General features: G+C 37.1%; 1 protein-coding gene across 3 annotated transcripts in view; it reads right to left on the bottom strand.

Moving 5' to 3' along the window:
• ADAMTS18 (ADAM metallopeptidase with thrombospondin type 1 motif 18) overlaps nucleotides 1–16,419 on the bottom strand; it is a 485,565-nt gene that overhangs the window by 120,892 nt on the left and 348,254 nt on the right. For all 3 annotated transcript variants that reach the window (XM_080410687.1, XM_080410685.1, XM_080410686.1), the window contains 8 exons: nucleotides 15,467–15,604; nucleotides 13,867–14,020; nucleotides 12,723–12,818; nucleotides 11,610–11,758; nucleotides 5,884–6,056; nucleotides 3,909–4,039; nucleotides 3,649–3,772; nucleotides 2,192–2,436 (listed from right to left, as the gene is read on the bottom strand). In XM_080410687.1, the coding sequence (XP_080266813.1) occupies nucleotides 2,192–2,436; nucleotides 3,649–3,772; nucleotides 3,909–4,039; nucleotides 5,884–6,056; nucleotides 11,610–11,758; nucleotides 12,723–12,818; nucleotides 13,867–14,020; nucleotides 15,467–15,604 (1,210 nt within the window). The remainder of the gene's footprint in view (nucleotides 1–2,191; nucleotides 2,437–3,648; nucleotides 3,773–3,908; nucleotides 4,040–5,883; nucleotides 6,057–11,609; nucleotides 11,759–12,722; nucleotides 12,819–13,866; nucleotides 14,021–15,466; nucleotides 15,605–16,419) is intronic.

The raw sequence follows: 16,419 nt of genomic DNA, 5'->3' as shown, positions 1-16,419 counted from the left end.
GGCTTCTACCAGTTTGTGGTATTTATAGTTGAAGAAGATTTGTTTCATTATTACTGTTGCAAGCAGATCTTCAGCAATATGTGTGTTTTCTCATAAAAGCATATTTCTTTACTTTTCATTGGCATTTTTGCTGCTTAGAGTTAGTGATAACTAATGCATATCTCTGAACACAAAATTTTGCATTTTTTTCAGAATTCAGCTTGTTGAATGTTGTTTAAATTATTAAAAGGAAAAAAAAATATCTTGACCTCAGTTCATAGATATATATAATTGGGGAATATGTAACCATAACATTTTCAGTTGTTAGAATCCCTAGTTACCAATGCCAGTGGTGTAGGTATTTCAATAAAAATACAAGGGAAGTTTAAATAAGCTCTCAAAGGAGCAATAGCCTCCAGTTAAATGTTAAATCTTAATAAAACTGTTTAGCATAATTTGATAGGATGAAAATAGAAGTGTTATTTGGCATTAAAATTTTTTTCTTTAATCTTTATTCTACAAAGTATGTGCACGATGTGCAGCCAAGTAAGTCATCTTGCAGGCAATTTATTATTCATACTTTAGCTCTATAATAATAGAGTTCAGTCTACTTTGTATTATGACAAATAAGATTCCTGAGAGTTCAGCTTAGCATTTCATAGTATTTATAACTTCTTGTTCTGTGGTATAAGGCTATTTTGGAGATGATATGCAGATGGGAAGCACGTCTCTACGTTGTAGAATGAACTCTTCCTTGGACTAAAGCATCCCTATTAACATACATACCCAAAATGAAAGTTCTTCAGTTAAAAAAAATGTTTTAACAAAGTACTGCAAATTGTGATAGTAATCCGTAAAAATACACACCCTTAGCCTATGTCAGACTGTTTGTTCTGTAGCATGTGTTCATCCTAAAGTACTCTAATGTGTGTTCTTGGTCCGTGAACTTCAGTGGCTTTCAAAGCTATGTTTAAGTATGTTATTCAATCAGTATGAATAGCAGTAAGGCTCTCCAGTATTCCAAATAAACACTTTACTGAATAGTTGTGGAAGTTTAAATAATCCTTGAAGAATATAGTTCATGTCCCAGTCTGTACTTACTGTGTTTCTTAGTTTAACAGAACAAAGCTGTGTAAGGGAGACGGGATGCAGAGTTCTCAGCCAACCATCCCTGCTGAACTTCTGCAGAGAGCATTTTCAGTTGCGGTGTTACGTGATGGGGCAAAGAACTGCAGGCTGCAGCCTCAGAGACAGGTACAGCACTCGCTCTTGTGCACGCCACAGAAAGCTGTGCGTTTGATAGCGAGTTGACCAGAGCATTGCTGAAATGTGCTGGAAATTGAATCCATTCTGGGGAGGGGTGCTTCCCTCTCACAGGGAAGGGTTCATCAAAGCAGACATAACAGGTGAGTCACAAAGTCAAAGATTTGCTGGAGCTTTCTGACAAAGCAGGCAAACTAAGGTAGCGAGTAAAGACTGGTGATTCAGCCAGAAATTGACTCTCAGATGTTCTGATGCATTTTAAAAGACAATCTAGTAAAGTAACCTAATGCAGAAAGAGATCTTTCTTAGAACAGAAGTACTAGTGACCAATTTCAAAATTGTACCCTGGAACAAACCATCTAAGTACCTAATTTACTTTCTACTAAATATAGTTTCAACATGGGACATCTGGCAGGCAGAGTAGGTGATACAAATTTAACTGGGAGATAAATTCATTATTTTAGGTGCTATCACCAATGAAACTGAATGAACAGAAGTTACACAGGAGCCTATGTGTGGTACCTTGACTCTCTGTGTCCCAAGGTAGTCATAAAAATGGCTACATGCGCCTGCAGTTTCAGAAGCATTATTTGAAACTGTTACGGTTAAGCCTTGCCATAAGATTAGATTTAATTTTTACGTCACTGAATTTTATTGTATACCATTCAAGTAATGTATTTATAATCTATTACTATTACTAAGAAATAATGCTATATGGTGTGTTTTATGTACCTTCCTTTTCCTGAGTTTGTGACAGTTTACTAAACCTCAGACCTTGATAAACTGGTGAAAGGCCTTTCAATCTAGCATGACCACACAATTAAGTCTGAATACTATCATGACTCAACGCCATTCTTTAATCTTGCTGAGAGCTACAGTGCAGAGCTAAAGCTGTCGTTACTAATTCTGTAATAGACATCAAGGAGAGAATAAACAGAACAAAGCTTACTTCAAAGACCAGCGTCTCATTAGTCGGTCCTGCTGCATATAGACTCTCTGGATGGTTAAAAGAGCGTTGATAATCAAAAACTGTTCCAGCAAAAGAAAACTTTCCTGGCCAGTCAATTGTCCAGTCTCCTGTCAGATAATACTTTTTGCTGAGGTTGCGCACTGCAAGGTAGCTGGTGGAGATCTGCATTTCATGGAGCTGTATACTGCGTGCTCCGGCTGGAACAGTGACCACGGCGTAGTAGTCTGAAATGAAAGAAGCAAGCAACAATTTTGCAGTTGCCATACAGGTAGAGATGGTTTATCATTTTTGATCCAATCTGAAATTTTTGCAGTTTAAAAGTTATTTAAGAGAGCTCTTCTGATCGACCAAAGTTACTCCATTTTCACAAGGAGAAACCAGTTCTGATTTTAACCCCTCTGTGCAGCCTATAATCAGAGTAACTCTGAGGTATTTCAATTCCTGGAATTTTTCTTTGTGATTAAAGACAAGAAAAAGCAAGTTCACCTTAGTAAAATGCAGAACATACTAATGGTTATGTCACTGTAATTGTTTTGCCACGTTTTCCCTGTAGTTCCCTACAGTAGTTGGAAGGTCCTGCTTCCATCACAGACATGGTTTTTGAGGTGGGACGCACTGGGATGCAGAGAGCTTTCACAGAGTCCTGTATACCACTGGATCTCCCTGCTGTGAGCCATTGCACTCTGAGCATGTAGAAATCTCACTCATTGTACACCGCTGACAATCCAGCACACCCTGCACACAGTTAATTTTGCAAAGCATTCAGTTTAGATCATTTTTCTAGCATTGTATCTCTGTGTGACTATACCCTAAACAATTTCCTGGCCTATATAACTGTAGCATTGACATGCCTTATGATCAACAGTAATTGGATCCTCAAAATACCCCCATGGGTAAAGAAATATTATCTGTATTTTATGCCTGAGAAACTGCGGCATAGTGAGATTATTTCACAAGAAGCCAGTCCACTGAAGTCCACTAAAGAAAAGTCCCACCTCCCAGTGACTGGATCATCCACTGAATCAGCTGGACAGCTTCCAGTCAACTTAATTTGAAAATGGACACAAAAATATGGTCATGTTTGGCATTACGCTGTGTATCGCTTTTTATGTCCTATTCCAGTCAGAGCTGCTGACAGCTATTTTTTCACTTGCCTGAATCCTAAAATCTCATTTAGGAGGAAATTCACACATAAAGGGAAAATGTGGCTTAAGAAACAAGAGAAATGCTTGCAAGTTAACTAACCAAGACTTATGCTCATAGCTTTCTTGTTACCAAGAAACAGGAGAAATGTGAACTCTCCTCTCACTCTCTGTGTGACTTTCAGTTCACATCTGGACTTTTAGCCACTGCCCTAATGAGCAAGGAGTCATATATATTACATGGGGATACAGCAGAGCAATGAGCTGATGATCACGTGGAACAGCTTTCCTTACCATTAGCTTTGTGCTGGATCAAGTATTGGCCTTTAAAGAACTTGCATGTTGAATTATCTCCTTTACAAACTCCACAAGCATCCAATACAGCTTTGGAACCAAGTCCATGATCACACCCTACTTGCTGCAACCAAAAGGCACAAGTGAAGGACTCAGACACAAGGGAATTTGAAGAAACAGCTGCATTTTCCATAAAGGAGTCAATTGCCCACTTAAAAAAAGTAGACATTAGGTTTGTAAGAAACTTAGTTTTATCTTACTTCACATATTCCGTCAATGCAAATGTCATATTTATTTGGAGAACACAAAGTTCCATCCTTCACTTTGCTGGACATTGCAAAGAAAAAGTCAAAGTCTTCAGCTGTGCAGTATAATTTACATCTATCTTCCTCTGGGGGAAAAAAACAAAACCAACAACAACAAAAAATAATTAGCTGACCTGTAACATAGTTTAGGAAAAAAAGAAAGCACCATGCTATTGTTTCTTCCTGCATCCTAGCTACAAGGATTAATTGTGTGTGGTCATATTAGGACCCCATGACAGACAGAAATACAGCCGGATACAGTAGCTTATATTAGTGGCACTGGTTCACAGTTTCAAATTTCATTTTTTATTAAGAGAAGTGGGAGATTGTAATAATTTTATCTAATTTTCAGTTACAATTAGAAAAAGATGTAAGGTGGCAAAAATGGTCAGTTCAGCTGAAAGCTAGCCCTGGGGCCAGATTTTCCCCTAACAAAAGCACTTTTCCTCTAAAATACCCCAACCATTGTGAATCAGATTTCTTGTTATACACAGATCGTATGTTATGCTCATAAAGAGCAGACTAATTCTACATAGACAAAAACAGTAATCTAATTTGAAATATTGTCACAATTGCTGAAATGCACAATTTTAATACAAACAGTAAGTACAAGAAATAAAGCAGCATAACAAAATTTTGAAGAACATGAAACTGGATTCGAAATAGTATCGTTCTTAAATAAGCAGCTGGATTTTCAACAGTAGTTTCTACAGAGGCAAGGCATCTGTGGCAGTTTTGAAAACCCGATTATGTTCTCAGGACTACAAATGTAGATCTTGCGGGAGATTTTGAAAAAGCACCTAAGAAAGTAAGGACAGGCATTTTCAAGTTCAGAGTCACTTGGGGACGTCTTGCTTTTGAAAATTACGCCCTTTGTTCCTAATTTTAAGATTCTATTTCCTTTAGTAATTGCAGCCTCTACCTTTAAAACCATTGTCGGCTACCTTAATTTCTATTAAACAAGACACATTATTCTCCCTGTTCTACAACATCCACTGTTCCATGCTGTGAAACCGTAGTTCCTCTTTCCTCTGTTCACATTGGCTGTTAGGACATAGGTTTCTAATACCCAGAAAAATGTCTGCAAAGGCTTTTGAAGAAAATATAGTTAGGCTGTGAATGAGAGTTATGCGTATGTGTGTATATATAAATAATTATACACTTATTATCATCAAAAGCAAAATTGTACAGGTGCTAAATGAAGCAGCTACAATGTGACACAATTCAGCCACTTTTATTCAAGTAGTAGCAATTGCAGCTACAAACCATGCTTTCAAACTGCAGCAAATATTTGTTGTATCAGATAAAAATGAATACTGAGTCAAAATATTTGCAGAATTAAGATGTGTAACATAAAAATAAACTTTGCTTGTACAAAAGACAAGAAATCATTATTGAGACCTGAGCTTTATAAAGATCTCTTAGTAAAAGATGACTTTAAAAAAATTATGCCGGTACATTGTTTGGTTTTTCAATTCACATGGGACTGTACCAGCAGAAAAGTCAAAAGGTTGAATTATTGTTACGTTTTGAAATCTGAGAACATTCCAAAGGAAGGAAGATTCTGGTAGTGTTATTGTGGGAGCTCACATTTCCCATGCTGAAAAATTCATGGAAATTGTTTTGTTTGGGTTTGACGCTAACCAATACGTACTATAAATTGAAAGAGGGGCTAGCAACAGCCAGGGAGTCACGCTAAGGACAAAGATTTAAATTCACAACCCAAATCATTTCTGTGTGTTCATACAAGTGGTTTCACACAGGAAGCTAGATTCAACTACACTAGAAAGCCAACACATCTCAAATAGGCCAACTGAATTTCTATTTGCTTACATCAGGGTGATATTTTCCCATAGAAATACAGATGAATTACAGATTATAGCTTGCTTCCTGCAATTGCCTTTGTCCATCAGAGCTGTGGCATAATTACCTTCCACTTTAGTGTATGGCTTCCATTTGTAGTACCATCCCCGGAAAGGTTTGCTGTTGTATTCTGCGCACTGCTGGGCACGGAAGTCCAAGCTATTTGCTGGACATGGCTGAGTATTACAAAGTTGATAAACACGACTGGAACCTTGGCAGAATGTGCCACCATACTGTGGCCTAAAGAAAAGAAGAAAAATATATTTTGCAAAACCTACTTTCTGTGTGATTGGCATGTTACGTGTATGAGAATGCAGAGAAAATGAGAGGATGTTTTGTCTTAGGAGATCAGTATTTCTTACATGGACTATTAATTTTCATGGTTCCTAAACCCAAGCAAAGCAGTTGCCATGAATTATCTGCTTGGATCACTGCAAACTCAGCAAAGATGCAAACATCTAGAGGTGAGTCATGTTTTCACTAATTTAAATTTATAGGGCTATTTTGTATTGGTTGGTTTCAATCTTATAATATAGTTACTTTTACTCTGCTGCAACCCAAGAATGAACATCTGCAAAGAATTACCTATCACAATAAGAGTTAATAAAGGATAACATAACAGTCTTCAAACATAAACAGAATGAATTATTACATTTGGGGTTTCATTTGTTTTGTAAATAATTTTGCAAAAGTGTGCTTTATAAACAGTGAAAGGAAGCAAGGACTGTGCATAGTTGTCCTGCTTTAAGAAAATGTTGGAATTCATGGATAACTTTAAACATGTTACATCCACTTCAGCAAACCTTACCTGGGCATTTCCCTTAATTTTAGCCAGAATAAAAAGAGCATGTTTGATTATTGTGCTGGTATCTTACATTATCAGAATAATATTTTTTTAACTACTTGGTCTATGCACACAACTGTAAAACAACATAAAATGTAAGACTTGCTCTTTCTAAAGTGACTGAGAAGTCTCACAAGCTGCCGAGAAATGTATTCACTCACTCTTCTATTCCTTATGGATCTATATAGGAATTCCCTGATGTTATTTTTGTAGTTGCACAATGCTCAGATATACATCTGCAAGTACTGAGCCAAATCTTCAAACCACCAAATTCTAAGAACTGCTTGTCGTATTATACAATTTCTTGCATCAAGTGAAAAGAAATGTAACAATGCTACAATTGCACACATTTATATAATGATTTTTAAAAATTAGGGAATATAAATACTTGGAAGACAAGCCATGATCTTTCAGGGGACAGCTTGCTCATGTTACATATGTATTAGAAAAAAAAATAGAATAATATAAAAGATACTTAATACTAATAATAATAGAAGACTAACAATAATAGTTAATAATAATAGTTTAAAAGATAGAGTTGCAACATATTTTTTTAAATCCCTAAACACTATGCTACTTCTATCCTCCATATCAGGTCTCCCATACACCTTCTCCTGGCACACATCTGACTGGAGCGATATGGAGATGGCTTGGTGCAACATGGATGAGAAAATCCAGGTGCTTTTTCTGTTTGCTTTATTATAAATTTTAATCCTTGTATGTCTAACCCTCTAATCAAGCTGGGGTTTGGTTTTTATGTTTTGCATCAGCTTTGAATATACACAATATCTGCCTCTTCCAGAATTCTGGGCTACAAAACAGCCTTTCAAAGGATGAGGTGGAAATCCACATGCTAGTCTATTTAATACTGGGCTAAAGCACCAGCAAAATGCGTTGTGGAAAAAAAACCCAACTTCCAGTGACTTTTCTTGACGTCACCTACTAGCTACACTGGCACTGGGTATAATGGTGAAGGTCTTAAAATGAAGTCAAATTTTATGCCCTAGTTGCTGGCTGTTCAGTTTGTGCAGGGCAGGCAGGACATGTAACGTCAGTGAAGTCAGGGAGCTGACTTTGTGCAAATGGTGAGAGCTCTGAGCCAAGGCAGCCAAACTGTTGGGTCCTTACCCAGCTCTCCACAGACCTTCTTTACAGCCTCAGCACATGTATGATTTTTGACCTCCTTCGGCTCCAGAGAACAAATCTGCTTTAGTGTAAGGAAAAGAAGCAACCCCCTTCCAAGTAAATGCCACCAAACAAGCAATATAATAGAATTATTTATGGCTAAATCGTGATTTCTAGCCACAGTCTTGCATTTGAGGATGGTATAAAATTCCACCAAACTAAGGGAGCACTGAAAGAGGCATTCTGTTTCCCAGCTCTGTTACAGCATTTTAGTATTACAGTACACTCCCGCTACTGAAACTGTCGGCAGAGAATTATGGAAACTTCTCCACCTTCACCTTTTACCAGCAAGATGTCAGTGAGAATTAAGTAATTCACAGGAAACTAGGTGTAAATCTGAAAAACCAAATTTCCGAGAAAAGGCTATTATCTGCATTGACAAAATCATGCTTTTATTGGTGATGTTTATACCACCAGTAGATTTTGGGTTGACTGCCTACAGAAGCTCTCTTAGTATAACTGCACTTAACAACAAACTCTTTGCACCGCGGGTATTTCAATAGTTCTGTAGTGGTACAGTGCCCCTAATACAGCTATAGCCTAACCTCCTCATGAGCTGTGTACTTCCCAGTGTTGGCACACACAGGTGAAGATGCCTGCACGAGTAGCTGCTGTTAGTGCTGAGGCCTTGCTGAGCATAATTGGAAAAGGGAAAAATTTGGTGAGAAAGGCCAGCAAAAAGGCAGTCCCCAAAGAATGATTTGTAAAAGCAGTTTAAGTGCAAAGATGTAAATACTTCACTTCATATGTGAAGTATTCACATATTTAAAAGTAAGTAGCTGAAATTAATTCTGCAGTACCCTTTTAAGAATGGACTTCACGAACCGTGGAAGTAAAATGGATATTCACAGCAATGCAACACAGAAGGTGACAAATCCTGGAATTAATCTGATCAAGGAAAGTATTTTATGCATTACAAAGGGAATCAGACTCTGAAATGCTGGATTTCTATTTTTTCATGTTTTGTAATCATTTAAATTCAAGTGAGAACATTTCTGCTCACATTATGACCATATTATGGTAGTATCACAAAGCTAGACTATTTTATTCCGCATGAATGTGAAGGGTCTACAAGGTCTTTCACAGTCTTCATTTTTAATTAGTATTTTAAGTGGCATGCTTTACATCTGTTTACATGTGCATTGTCTATAATCACTGTTACAGATACTGTACACAAAAGATTAAAAAGACATGTTGAAGCAATTTTGGTTTAGTCTTTTGCTTGCATACACGCCTAAAACTCCATTCTACCCTTATTGAACAATGCACTATTGTGAGGTGGGTAGGATACAGTCCCACAGATACGATTTAAATCTCTTGGGCAGAAAGTCTTCAGGTTCTTTTCCAGCTAAAGTATTATGTAATCTATTTCTATCTTGGAAAAGTACCTCAACTGTAAAATGCTGAGACGTATGAAAGCCAGATCCAAAATATTACACTGTGACAATTTACAGAAACATAATGATTTTAGCAAATCTGCATCGTTCTGTGTTCTACAGATGACCCCCACAGGTGTTTGTTAGTAGGAATTCATACATAACTCTGGTGGCAATTCAGAAGCCATTCCTGGAGCTGTTTGAGTGTGGTCACAAGGTCTGTCTTAACATTGTCAAGAGAAAGGGAATGGAATCAGTTGGGTATTATTTGCAAGAGGAGAATTTCCCATACAAACACAGGGTACAAGATTTCCATATGCAGCAGCCTGAATTTGTGTTCTTCACCTGTCTTTAAGATTCTAATAAGTTGTGCCACCTTAAAAATCTCTGGAAAGCTAGAAATCTCCCTCAGCTTTCACGAGAAGTCAGTTACTTTGAAAAACAGACTACTTATTTAAAAACCTCATTTTAGAGTCCAGTAAGTTCTTTGGAGATCCATACCCCCTGTCCTAATCTCTTACAGAAATACATTTTGTTCCTTGTCATTCTCAAAATTTTGCTATCCAAAATCATCCATCAAGCCTTCGAACATAATAAACATTGGCTCCTACACAAATCTGGATTAGGAAAAGTGAAATAAATATATTACATATGAAATAATGTACCTAAATTTACTGAAATATATAAACATCTGAAATACATTTCAGAAGTTCAAAAAGAAAGGAATCATTATTCTTTGTTTATGTGTAGTTCTAGAGGTGAACAATGAACAGTGGCTAGGTTATAAATTGTTCCATGCAGTGTAACATTGAAAATGGATAATATAATTTTTGTAATGATTCCACATTTATACAGAAGTGCTGTGATGGGAAATACAGCTAACTGGATATTTGTACACTGTTGTGCTTATTTATAGTCCTGTCATTTTACCACTCTAACTCCAAGAGACATTTATAGTACCTTCTCTCTGCTCTAACTGAATTATCACTAATATAATAAAATTTAGTATAAACATGTTTGTAAACAGTTGTGGTATCAAGTTTTACTTGGTTACATCAAGTCTTGCATCAAGTCCTACTTTAATTAGAACAGACAGATCACTGAACGCAAGTTTAAATACATAATGCTACAGTAATGGACACCCTTCATGTTAAAGAGCTTCTGTTTGAAGACCATTGGAAATCATTATCAGTTATAACAGTGCACCAAATGGAAACATTTCAACTAGTGGACATTCTTCTGTCACACAGGGAGAACAAGGAAAGGCTTATGAATAAATGCACAGAACAATGTGCATACATACAAATTTAGCAGCAAAACAGGGACCAAAGTAGGAAAACCAAAATATATGTATGACCTGTAATTGAGGCTCCGCATTCTCTTGCTAAATAGTTTTTTGATTTATCAAAATACACTGAGAAACAACAGAAAAGGTTGAGAAAATTCCCTGCTATGGATCTGCAAAAATTGGCTTGACTGAGTGAGGGTAATAAAGACTATTTTAACTAACTCACATTTTCCTATAACACAGTATATGAAGCATGGATATTATTACTGCAGGACTGTATAGTAGGCGTGAGGCTTCTTTACAGCCCCATATGAACTGTGTCATATTTTCTCTGTTTTTTATTAATGCAGTTTAAATGCTGTTTTTATTGTGTGCAATGAAGAATACATGTGTCTATGCTTGTTGAAGTTGTGTATGAAATAAAAACAGTGAAATCCTTTTTTTCTTGTTAGTTGAAGTGAATTGAGTACTTCGGAAAGATGCTGGTGAGATAACACTTTACCTCTACTTTGAAACAGTATTGTAAGGAACAGTAGTATTTACAGTGATAAGACATTCACTAGAGGAAAATACCAGAAACGTTTCATGAGCTAGCATACAATTCTTGGGCTCAGCAACTTTATTCTGACCTGTGAAACATAAAAGAATGCAAAGAACATGACAGCCAAACAAAGGCATCTGCCTACAACCATTCTAATACTGACTTAAAACATTTTTGGTTTATTATCCTGGATAATATGATCTCATCAGAAATCTTAAGAACTTTTAAGACCTTTTTCCCTTGCTTTTAAATCACTAGGTGTGAATACGTCTCTGTGGCGTTTTGTTAGTTCTGCAGGTATTTGATAAAGTTTTGTGTCACAAAATAAATGGAGAAAGCTGGACACTAGGTGTTCTAGTACCCTGGTACCTCAGCAACTACTTTCTAGTATCAGGACATACTTCTGTCTTTCACCTACTGACTGGTCACGACATGAAAGAAAGGTCTTGGAAACATTTCCACATGTACTACTTCCCTACAGAAACGGACTCTTATTTTTTTGTTCTAATAACATAAATAGTTAGTATAAAAATAATACCTTTTCATATCTATGTCTTACTTTGGATTATTGCAGTGTCTTTCTTGATATGTGACCCCACCTCCACAAGTGCGAGTACACTCTGACCAGTCAGACCAGGCAGACCATTGGCCATTTACAGGCTTGGGTCCATGATCACCATATTTGACACACTGTCCTCTTCGACACCACTGCCAAAAGAATGCCAAAAAACATCCTGTCAAAGTTAATGGCACCTAGTAGATGCAAAAAAGAAAAAATCCACATTTAAAAGTTCCAGTGCTTAACCATAAAAAACATGAGGTCACCTATCAAACTCCATGAGATATTTCACAGTAGGACAAGGACTCAGAAGTAGGATGTTGATCCACACAACGGTATAGATGAGTAATGTCCTAAAATATGTCCAAGTTATGAGCTGAACATCTCTGAGGTACAAATTTTCAAAACTGTTCTCTTGCAGACTGTCTTTTTGGCTTACTCTTCCCACAAAAATCCATGTTAATTTATGGTCCTGTGCTGTCAGAACCTCAAAACTTCCCATGTAATTTAAAAATAGTCTGCTAAAATTCTGCTAAATTTTTTCCCTTTTGTAATTCACTTATGAAATACTGCACAAAGAGAAAAAGCAAAATAGAATGTTTTTCAGTAATTTGAAAATCAAAACAATATTCTACAACATTGCAGCAAAAGAAATATTTTGTGTAACTATAGAGGAGTGTAAATTAGAAGCTTTGACTAAAATAAGTAACACTGCTCTTTCAGTAGTGATCACTGATGATAATATGCATGATGGCCTTAGTCGGTATAGCAAATATTATGGCTTAAGGAATGTTTATATCAAAGTGGAATTTGAAGCCTTGATCTAACTTCTGATATAATTAATGGATTTTCTTACAGATTTAGATTTGCCAGATATATGTTATTCCATAGCTCGATGCGAAAGGCATCACTCCCTACTGTCACATAGGTGCCACTGTGGGGACCAGTCCTGACTATGTATTGCAGTGCAATCATTTACAGAGCAATCAGAAAGTCCATGAGAGCAAACCTAGAGGGATCTGGATAAAACTGTTTGGACAGGAGGTGGTATTTGACCCAATACAGTCTGAAAACAAATTAGAATGACATTGTCCTATTTATAAAACAACTTACCATACTTATACCACAAGCTGTTCCTTCTGCTGCTGGCATGAACTTTGTCTCACACCGATGACCCACTTTGTGACACCAGAGCGATTTGCATATATCCTGAGAAGAAAAAAAGTACTCTATCTATAGTACTCATAATTCCCATCATTTCCTCGTGTTTAGAAAGAGTAACAAAAGATACATGCCTTTGCTACCCTAAAAGCTGTATAAATAAAACCTTTTCTGAATTTAGATAGAGTCCAGGGTTTAAGATTCATAGCACAGCCACATTCTGTATACTGCCTGCTTCTTTATGCACCATTTCACTATATATTTTGTAAAACTGTTTTGACTGTGAGACTATAATAGAACAAAAACAGCGTTAAAAGGTTGAACGCTAAAATTACATCAAGTCTGCAAGGACTATAATACTGTGAAGAGTCTAGATTTTCTAAAACTCAGGAGGTATCTGGAAACAGAGTCTCTTCACAGTGCTGTTCATTCTCTCTTCTTTCTTTACTAGCTATAGAAGAAACAGCTGCCATCACCTGATAAATGTGGTTAGTATATAAAAAAAATCAAAATACTCCATGATATTAACAGGAGTAAAAGAAATTACAATAATTTTTAGAATGAGCACTTCAGATTATTTAATAAAATGTCTTCTCTGAAGAGATCAGCAAGGAGTGTAGCAGTCACTGAAATAATGAGTTAATTAAATGAATCCTTCATTATGAAGTCAAGAGTGTAATTTATGTTTTCATTGTTCTAAGATAACTCTTTATACATTTTCCAGGCTTTACTGTCAATGCATAAGAGTAAAATAAAACACAAATAACTTAGTCCTTGTTACCCCACACCCAATGCAAGTTTTGATCAAAACGCCACTGCCTGCTGATTTCCCTGAGCATGGTAGCCAAGGGCTCATGGGCCTTATGTATTCAGCTGCACTCCTTATGACTCCTGGAAAGAACACATTTCCTTCTGAAACTCCCCTGGGATTCCAGTATTCCTCAAAAGAGGCCAGTACCTTCAAAGTAAATTTCCAAGCAAGATAAGGTAGAGAAATAGCCCAGGCCTCCAAAGAACACTGTATTACTTGTACTTATTTAGTGTACTGCAGTTCTCTAATGTAATTTTAACTTCTCAAAAGCATATCAATAGGTACCTTTACAAAGCTGAGGTTGCACAGTTTTGCTTTCATTCCAAATTGCCATTTGCACTGGGTATCAGCATCATAGATCTGCCCTGGCAGTTTGTCAGGGTATTTATACTGTCCTGTTTGCTTAGGTTCATCAATCAGGCAGGCAGCTTGAGCTGTACTATAATGAGAATGTATATTAATCATTACTATGATCTTTATATTAAAATATTTTAATTTGCTACAGACCAGCAAAAACACATAATATGGTATGCAGTACCTTTAACTAGGTTTAGAGGTATGCACTGAAATTAGAATATCTGCTTGTAGGAGCCAAAAGATCTTGACATCTTGTTGGTAGCCTAACCTGCAAAGTTTTAAGGAAGCAGGAATTTCCAGGCTTTCAGACTGTTGTGACAACAAGAATGATGTCAAATTCTTTTCCTCCCTTTATTCCAGTGTAGCCAAGAGCAAGGTGATCTAGTCTGCTTCTTTCCCTTAAATGGATTACCCAAAACAGGAATCAACAGAACCAGCGGGCACACTGTCTCATTTCAGCATTCACTTTGTGTGGACTCACAAACAGGAGGCTGCTGACGCTGTGTGCTTTGGGTTGGCTGTGTCCAGCTTAAGACCAATGGTACCCTACAGTCTACTTTTTTCCCTTTGTATACGCTTTAGAACCCATGTACATATAAGGTCACTCTATGCTGGATTTATCTTCCAAGTGTAAGTCTCTTGGACCATACTGCATGTTGGAGGGCTTCCATGACTTTTAATTTGCAATTTGCTTGTGTACTCAGAATATGTTGCAGCATGGCAGCAAAAAATAAATCACCAGAATTCTGTCACCTTTCCTGGCCGCTGCTCTAAGATACTAGCTTGTAGTTCAAGGATCAGATCCTCAAAACTATCTAGGTGCTTGATTCTCATTCTAAGGAATTAACATCTAAAATGCCTGTGTTGGATCTGGGTCTTATTACCACCTCCACATTTTTAAGTAATCATGTATAGTCTACCCACGCACAACAAACAAAAGAAAAGTTGTACAGGAAAGGACTGCAATTCTACAGACATTAAACACAGCCCAAACACCAGTTCCTTTAAAAGCATCGCTGAGTAATGCCAACACGCCGGAGAAGTAATTGGTATCTTTCTCTTTTTCCTTTCATTCCCCCCAGAAACACTATATGAAAAATGTAAAATGTCCTTGCTCATGACGTGAGCTAGATCAAGAGAAAAACTCCAATGAGAAAGGCCACTAATGTTAATTGACATTTTGTAATGACTTTGGTACCACTGTGTCTGCCCTCTTTGGTGTTCACTTCCTACTAATTCTCTAATAAACCTAGCTGCTGACAGGAATGCCTGGGAAAGAATGATATGCGGGATATTCATGGAGGGTGAAATTCATGCTTTTGAAACGAGGCAGGACAAAAACATTTACATGCCATACCACCTATACGCTTCAAGTCCAAGTGTGTGGGCTCACGTAGTACATGGGTTTGAGCACATTTTAAAAGAGGTGAATTTCACACTTTAGTAATTTTTATGTCTGTTCAAGAATTCAAGCCCAGTTATTAAAGATATATTCCCTGGCACCAGCCCAGATTTACATCTGACCTACCTGAGAAATTTGTTGAGATACTGCCTGCTGCATACAGACCAAGAAAATACTCCATTGTTTCCCGTGAGTGTGGGAGACATAATGTTACCCTCAGCTTTCCTACAAGGATTTCCTTCTCCGTCATGAATCATACCAAAGCTGAAAAGAGAACCATGTGTGAGAGTGAAAATCTAGATTAATCAGAAGCAAGACAAAATCTGGGGCAGAAGAAACACTTTCTGGGTAAAAGTTCTATGCCTGAACTCCACAGGGAATGTGGAATTCATCTCTTTCGTTCCAAAGGGATGAAAACAGATGCACCATACTAATACTATTAGTATGAAACAAGCTCCAATTAATACCATTCAGATTTTATTGTCACCATACACTTGTCTGATGAGAAAAAGTTTGTCAAGTTTCACAAAAGGCCCATACTGGTGAGGCAAAGGAGCTCTGCAATGTGAGCTGATGACAAGATGCTGCCACATAAGTACCAGAGCTGCCAACTGTGTCAGTTTTACAGTTTAACCGCTTCTTTTTCCTGAACGAGAAATGTTCTGTGGTGGGATGGATGGAAGTAGTGGATCTTATTTTCAGCCACACTTGTACTTGCCTATAAATCCATCAGCCTAAAACATGCGTGCAGTCTGAGCCTTTCTCTGCCTAGCAATAATGCCTGCTAACATGAATGGTGTGGAGATCAGAATCCAGGGAAACAGCAGTGTTACACAGCTGTAAGAATATAACTGTCCTCATAACAGGAGGCAAGTACTGCATAGCTGTATTCAATCTTTAGCAAAAGAAGTGGGACTGAATGAATAGAATACAAGGTATGAATATAAAAATGTGATTTATTTTTTTTTTTAATTTTGGCTACTAACTTGCTATATTATCTCAGCAAATCACCTTCTTTTCCTCACCTTTGTCATACACTGTCACTTACTTTGCCTTGACTATAATCTCTTAGTGGGAAT

Source organism: Falco punctatus (genome assembly GCF_963210335.1).
Source record: "Falco punctatus genome assembly, chromosome: 14".
Classification (NCBI taxonomy): Eukaryota; Metazoa; Chordata; class Aves; order Falconiformes; family Falconidae; genus Falco; species Falco punctatus.
Note: the sequence above shows the minus strand (reverse complement) of the source record. Positions and strands in the feature narration are given on the sequence as shown.